Genomic DNA, 8,138 nt, shown 5'->3' on the forward strand with positions numbered 1-8,138 from the left:
ATGGAGACACTGATAAAGAAATTTACATGGAGCAGCCTTGGGGATTTTAATCAAAGAATTTTCCAGGTTATGTTTGTCGACTCAAGAAAGCTCTTTATGGGCTTAAACAAGTACCGCGACCTGGTTTGGAAAAATTGCTCAATACCTCTCATTTTATGGATATGTTTCTTCAAGTGTCGATGCAAGTTTATTCATAAAGAAAGATTCCAAGGTGCACGTTCTTGTGTTATTATATATCGATGACATGATTATAACCGGTAACGATGAGCAAGAAATAATTCAATTGAAAGATGAACTCGCTATTCGGTTTGAGATGAAAAACTTGGGAGAACTAAAGCACTTTCTTGGATTGGAGATATCAAGGTTCTAGGAAGGTATCCTTATTTCTCAAGGTCAATATGCTAAAAAGATCCTTGAGAAATTCAAGATGATTAATTACAGACCAGCACCTACTCCAATGGAGCAAAATCTGAAGTTGAAAGCTAATATTGGGAAAGAGCTAAAAAATGTAAAGACATATCGCACTTTGGTTAGAAGCTTAATATATTTGACAGTTACAAGGCCCGATTTTTCTTTTTCGGTTAGAGTTATTAGTCAGTTTATGCAAAAGCCAAGGAAGCCATATTTGGATGCAGCTAATAGGATACTTCATTATCTTAAGAGTATAATGAACTACGGGCTGATGTATATACGAAGTGCATCGATTTTACTTAGTGGATTCTCCGATACAGATTGGGCAGGTGATCCGTCATCAAGAAGATCTACTTTCGGATATACTTTTGATCTAGGTTCAGCTGTAATCTCATAGTGCAGTAAGAAGCAAGCTACTGTTGTTTTATCAAGTGCAGAGGCATAATATAATGTTGCGACACTTGCCGCACTAGAGTGTATATGGTTAATAAGACTGCTCAAGGACATTTCTCATTCTAAAATGGAAGCAGTGGAGCTATATTGTGATAATATGAGTTTGATTCGTCTAGCTTCAAATCTAGTATTTCACGCAAGAACTAAGCACATCGAAGTTCACTATCATTTCATACGAGAGAAAGTGCTGACAAATGAGATTGATCTTATCAAAGTGGATACCAATGAACAACTTGCTGATATATTTACGCAAGCTTTACCTAAGGCGAAGTTTGAGTTTCTTAGAGCCCAACTTGTTTTAGTACCCGAAGTTCACACAAAGGGGGAGTGTTAAAATATTGTGCAAACTTCTGGAAGGTTCTAGAAAGATTGTGAAGGCATCATGAAAGTACTAGAATTGTTAAGATAAATCATGTATTAGAAGGTTCTTGAATATGTACTTGAAATTAATAACCATCTTGAAAATTCTACTAGGCTCGTGAACTTAATAATCATCTAGAAAATTTTATTCTAGAAAATTATGCTGCTACTATAAATTGTACTCTGCATATTTGTATTACATCAGAACTCAGAAATCATATTATATTCAGAAATAATTCCTTTGTTCACTCTTGTGTTCAATAGCAGTGTGTGTGTTTTCTGAGTATTTTCTGCCTAGTTCATTAAGTCCGATCTTGGGCCTGTAGTTAGTAATTCAGTACAAGAAACAGGTCAAAAGACATCGGTTATAAACCGATGTTAAAAGTTTTTAAAAGCGATGTCTTTGCATGTGTAGAGAAAGGTCCAGAGTTTTAGACATCGGTTTTAGACCGATCTCTAAGATACGAGTAGACAACAATTCTAACTTAGAAACTGATGTCTTTTTTCTAATATATTACATTTTAACTCGTGATCACGAGTTCAATAATAGTTTATCTTTTAATTTCAATCAATTTAAGCATATGACACACAAAGAAAAAAAAAGACAAAGACTGCATTTATGAAAATTTGGACGTTGTAAATAAGTACTTTTAACATTTGTTATTTTATGAACTGATGTAAATTATAATATTAGACATCAGTTATGTAAGCTTGTATTTAAGATAACTTTTGAAATGTTGTTAAAGATGTAATTTAACATCGGTCATCTTAAACTAAACTAATATTTTGTTCATAAGAGACATCAGTTTCTATATAATAAGTTGTTTTAAAACCTCCACAAGACATCAGTTATTTATTAGGATTTATTGGTATATAAATCCTGTTCTTGCATACATATAAACCAAAACTATATCATAATAGCCAAATCTATCTTCATCAACAAACATCTAATACCACCAGTTTTTTAACATCCAAACATCCAATATATTCTAATATTTTGTAGTGTTAGCACCAGTTTACATCCAAACATCCACCAAAATACAAACATCTACATTATGATCATAATAAAACATAATTAGCTTTTACCAAAATACAAACATCTACATTACAAAATTTGTTTGTACAAGTCTATGAGCTACATGCCTACAAGAACAAAATGTAGTTGTACACTACAATACTATTCCCGCGAAGCTTATAACAAGTAGACTCTTCCTTCCCTGCTTGTCCATCGTTGAAGATGCTACAGTTGTTCCTGCAACATAATTGCAAACCAATCAGTTCAATTATTAAAAGACACTATAAACTTGCATAAATAAAATCATTTGATGTACCAACGAGAGCACTGGTAAAATAAGAGACTTTACCAACACTGCAGAAAACAGAAGTTGAGTAATATATCTTCTGAATTCTCAAATCCAACTTCAACAAATCCCATAAAATCAGCAGCCATTACAGAAGTCTGGAAATAATAAATTCACCTTACAAAATGAAAAAACAGGGTGCCCTTGAGTTAGATTGTGATCAAATATTAAATGATCAGCAGTCTAACGGGTGCCTCTCTATGTTGGTATTTTAAAAATCGAGACAAGACAATCTGTTACAACTGAGACAGTAAAAAGTTTGTGATCAGTGACTTCCAATTAGACCTAAATTAATACTTAAAGCTAGGGCAGGATGATCAACCAAGGTGCCATTTTGTATCATTCTTTGGACACTAAACAATTTCTACATACATGTAAAACTAGGAGTATTAATTGCTAAAGAACTAACCATTAGATACAGCTACCAATAAATATTACAATCTCAAAAGGGGGTAAGAAAATGGATGAAATTCATATGATGAACACATTACAAAACTGAGAGAAGAAAGAACCATGCACGCACATAGAAAGAAAGAAGGGGGATATATAGCGAGATAAATACGGAAGAGTGTGAGGTAGAGAGATATACAATAGTACTCTGACATTAAATTTTAGAAAACAAAGCTGAAGTAACTGTTGCCCCCTTATTGCTTTATAGTAGTCCGTTATTCGAATTTGTGAACATGGAAAACAAAGCTGATAATTATCTAAAGCTGATAATGTCTTGTACTTGTAATTTGTAAACCTCAGTCAAGCATAAACAAAGACATAAAAGAGCTACCTATTTCAGAGAAACTGGAAATGTCAACTTGCCACAAAACTCTGGATTTCTAACAATATCCTTGCACATACTCCTCCATGATTTGCAAACAGTAGAGCATGCAACAACATGCTTCCGACCTGGCCATGTACTCTCACTCTCCTCCAACCTTTTAATAACATCATAAAGTAATTCAGGATGTAGATTAGCCAAAGGAAAAAAGGAAAGGAAACAAGATGAGTAGATAAAGTACCTTCACAGGGACTCTAAACTATACTAAATTACGAAAGTATTCGTACATAAATCTTGTACGATATTTATTATAGTAAATTAACTCTTATAGTTCCACTATAAACATTCCATGGCTGTTTCTTTTACTATAATTTTGTGAATAAACATTATATTCACTTCACTTATATGACAATTTGAACATTTCAAATGCAGGCTGGTTTCATTTGTACATGATCTTCAATTCTATAATATATAAAACATAGTAATAAGCACCTAAGATGGGTTGAAATAATCTGGCTAACGAAAAACAGAAGATATAACAGGAACCAAACCCATTTTTTTGGTAAAATATGTTATCCCAAGAAGGCTTTTCAGCTGCTGGAGAGGCACTATTATAGCTGCTCCATCCATGAATCCGATTAGAGTAGCCTTTGACAGAAAGACTATTATGAATCCAAGCCTGCATCAAATTTATATAAACATAAACATACGAGTCTTGTGTACTGGTACGGCAACTTGTACATGTATGATAATTTGATCAGGAGTGAAAAATGATCTTGGTGATTATTAACCTTAAGAATCCTAAAGAGGCTTGGAAGAGACCAGCAAAGAAATTTGATGTGAATGCTAATTGAAGAAATAGAACTTGATCTGTGACAGGATTAACTTGTTGTCTAAGCATTGATCCCATTACTAGTGAAGCTATTGAAACAGGGCCTACTGCAAGATCTCTTGAGCTCCCAAGGATAGCATATATAAGAGGCAGCACAAAGCTTGAATCTACAAATATTTTTAACTCATCATACTAATTCAATGAAGAACACAGTAAAATTTTACTTTGGAAATCAAATATTTGCATAGGTACTTACATAGACCAACAATGGGAGGTAGATTAACAAGCTTTGCGTAACTTATTCCCTGAAATACACGACAAAAAAATCAGTAACAATCATAAAAATCTATGTCGGAAAAATTTATGGTGTAGTTTGGTATAGGTAGCTAGGGATCTGAGGAATGGCCAAGCTAGCAATAGTGAGGCCAACAATAATATCTGATTTGAAAGTTTTGAGAGTATATTCAGGACCCTATTTGAGGATGGGGAAAGCATATTGAGCTCCAAGAATCCACTTGTTTTTCACAAAATGGCCCTTGAATTGGCGAAGAGGGTCATCAGGAAAGAATTCAAGAAAACATGCAGGTTAATAATAAAAAAAGATAAACAACTTGAATAAGACTATAACCGACATACAACTTAAATGTGTACACAGGAATTCATTTATTTGCAGAAGACATTCATACATCCTAATATATTTTTCCGAAAACAATATATAAGAATATAACCGATGATGCAAAGAATTGCAGAAAACAGGCAACTTAAAAACTACGTAAAATCGATAACAATAATTACAGAAACGAATTCGATAACACAGGAAACTCAATAAACTGAAAACTCAAACAAACGTGAAACGCAATAAATTCGATAACGATAACACAAAAATACGAATAACGAAAAATTACCATGGCTCAGTAGGATGTAGATCGACAGACTTAGCCTTACGTGCAAGTTTCTCCAATCACAGCTTCTCTCATGGCATCTGCTTTCTTCTCAGGCCACTGGAAATGCAAAAGTGTAATCTATAGTGATATACGCCAAACAATTGATTAACAACAAACAAAGAATATTGCAGCTGACTAGTTTGAGTATCATAGTGATATACGCTTGTTGATGTGTTTATGGTTATTTTTTGCTGAGCTAGTCATGATGGCAACAGGGCTCACACACTGTTTTGCATACAATTTGAAGTACAAGAACTCTCTAGCCTTGTAAAAAAATTACAACAATGTAAAACTCGTGTCCCAGATCCATTATATTCACAACATTAATGAGAACATACCAAAAGCTTGACATAAACAGATGTTATACCTGAAGATCTCTTATAAGACCTTCCAATAACGTACGTCCATAATACGTAAGCATTACAGCCGGAAGACATTCACCTGTAACAGGATCAACCAAACCAAGCCTTTCTGCAGAGCCTTCCAAAGGATAAATTTCTCCTAGGTCTGGAATGCCCTGAAACCAAATAAAAATGTTTATATCATTATATTGTTTTGGAGTAAGATATCTGCAATGACACATTAAATAATTAGTCAAAAAAATACAACTAGATCATTTATATTATGCAAAAATGTTCGAAAAACCCAAGACTAAAAAACCGAAATCCACCACCAAGTAATACAGTAAAATGAATTGATAAATCCATCAAATTCAATTTAAATCATAATCATCAATTTTTCAACTAGCATTCAATTAAACATACATAACACAAAAGTTAATAAAACAAGAAATACAAGTAGATCAATTTAACAACCAAAATGTTTGAAAAAACCGACAAAATCATCATCGAATTATATCTCAATTACTCTGAATTCTTCAATTCCTCAACACGTTGATTCAGCTCCTCAATCTTCACAACCAACCGCGTAACCGAAAACAAAAGCCAGTAAAACAACAACACTGACGCAATCAATAGCACATTACGCTGACTCTTCATAATCGATTTCTGGTGCCTCAAGTACTCAGTCGGCGTGCATGACTCGGACGATTCACAACTCGACCGAGTCTCGTATTTCCAGTAAAACAAGAAATACAAGCAACACCAAATTTCATGTTCACTTAATTGAAATTAGGGTTTATATATTTGGGGTTGTGTAGTGAAAATAGGGGTAAAATTAGGGTCAAAGGTTGAATAGGTATAGAGATGTGTGAGAGAGAAAATGAGAGAGAGGCTGATTGAAGTGAGAGAGAAAGAGAGCGGGGTAAGGGAGAAGGGGGATAGAATTGGGGTTGGGGAGGAATTAGAATTTGGGGAAGAGAGGGAATGAATTGGGGTTGGGGGAAATTAGAATTTGGGGAAGGGGGAAACTTTTGTTGTAATAATTAACGGGGAAGTATCAATGTATTTACTGAGCCATTTTTTTATTTTTTAAAAAATTAGATTAGACAACGTTCACATTTTTAACTGATGTAAGCTTTTTTTAAAAAAAATAAAGATTAGACGACGATTTTGTTTTAAACCGATGTCTATAAACCCTTTAACATCGTTTAAAAAGCAAGCGATGTTAAAAGTCGTGTAAACATCGGTGGCTTTTCAGACCGATGTTAAAAGGGTGATGTCTTTTGCTCTGTTTCTTGTAGTGATTGTAGCTACGATTAGGAGAGTGTCCATTAATTCTCTCAATTATCTGTTCTCTCCCAAAAGAAATGACAATAGTACTTGACAAATTAACCGATGCCTTAATTCCTTTCCTCTCTCTTTTATCCACTCTTCAGTTCTGTCCCATTTTGCCTTTTTACTTTAATTGCATTTCCTTGTTTAACCTTTTGACATGGAATTCCTTTTTTACCCTTCCTAGTGTATGTGATAATGTTGTGTGGCTTTATATTGTTCATCACACTATACTCAAGGGTTGATTCATACAGGGGGCAGCGGGGAAATATACCCTCACATAATCAAAAATTAGTTATTTTTTATTAAAAATTTATGTTATAAATATATATATATATTTTGTAAAGTGCCCCACTAAAAAAATATTAAGTGTCCATATACTATTAGTAAATTTTTCATAAATTGGGTTATATTTAGTCTATACTTGTATAGTGGTATTCCCTATTTTAGCTGTAGATCGTAGAAAGAAGTCCCTGGAATGATTTATTTTGCAGTCGTCTTTGTGTCCAGATTTAATATTTTTTATATTATAGATTTACCTCAAATGACAAGACAAGGGATGCATGTATAAATTATCAAGACCATTAGCCAACAAATATAACTATAAGCAAGTTGACACTCAGGAAGGCCATTATGTAACAATGGTGTTTTGATATTTTCCGCATATAATAAGCGTGTATAATGGGGGTTTGATACTTCTGCCAATAATAAGCGCATACGAGTAGTGACTGTAAATTTTATGCACAAATTAAGTGTTTATCATTAGGCGCATTTTGTTACTGTGTCCCTAATTTGCACGACTAATGTTATGTTTATGTTGAAAAATTGGAGCAGAACGATTTAAAGTTACTAGAATGAATCAAAACAAACTTTTGGGTAATTTTCTTTGGATATTTAATTGAACAACAAACATGAAATGGAAAAGTTACAAATTATTCAAAATTTGATACCTATCTCCAGTAATCTTTGGCTTATCTGTGGTAGCATCTCAGGAAACTCGCAGCTAATTTGGTATGCCAGGTAAGCTTGAGATTTGGTCTTTTCACCATGTGTCACCAGATTTCTGAAATACCTCAACAAATCACCAACATTACCCTTATAAAACGTAGACCCTTCATGATAAAAAACGTCGTACCATGTTCTGTCAACTTGCTGCACCACCTTACACCAGTCCAGTTTGAATTGAATTATGTCGATTTGGTTGAGAGCACCCTGTACCGCAGATTTCATTTCAGACGTGGAATAAAAATAAAGATGATATGCATACATCAATAGGTTGAGCTGATCCTGCCAGTCCCGCAGAACTATACTGCTGGACATCTTCTCATGATA

General features: G+C 33.8%; 1 protein-coding gene and 1 pseudogene across 1 annotated transcript; one reads left to right on the forward strand and one right to left on the reverse strand.

The window, feature by feature from the left end:
- The first annotated feature begins 457 nt into the window (after positions 1-457).
- Positions 458-808, forward strand: LOC141700908 (secreted RxLR effector protein 161-like). Its single transcript, XM_074504567.1, has one exon. It carries the CDS (start codon positions 458-460, stop codon positions 806-808), a length of 351 nt encoding a protein of 116 aa, XP_074360668.1.
- Positions 809-2,367: 1,559 nt separating this feature from the next.
- Positions 2,368-4,751, reverse strand: LOC141700909 (putative sulfate transporter 3.3; annotated as a pseudogene).
- Positions 4,752-8,138: the final 3,387 nt, after the last annotated feature.

Source organism: Apium graveolens, unplaced genomic scaffold (assembly GCF_009905375.1).
Source record: "Apium graveolens cultivar Ventura unplaced genomic scaffold, ASM990537v1 ctg3075, whole genome shotgun sequence".
Lineage (NCBI taxonomy): Eukaryota > Viridiplantae > Streptophyta > Magnoliopsida > Apiales > Apiaceae > Apium > Apium graveolens.

Coding starts and splice junctions, on each gene's coding strand:
- LOC141700908 (XM_074504567.1), top strand. CDS start 458: ATGGAGCAAAATCTGAAGTTGAAAGCTAATATTGGGAAAGAGCTAAAA.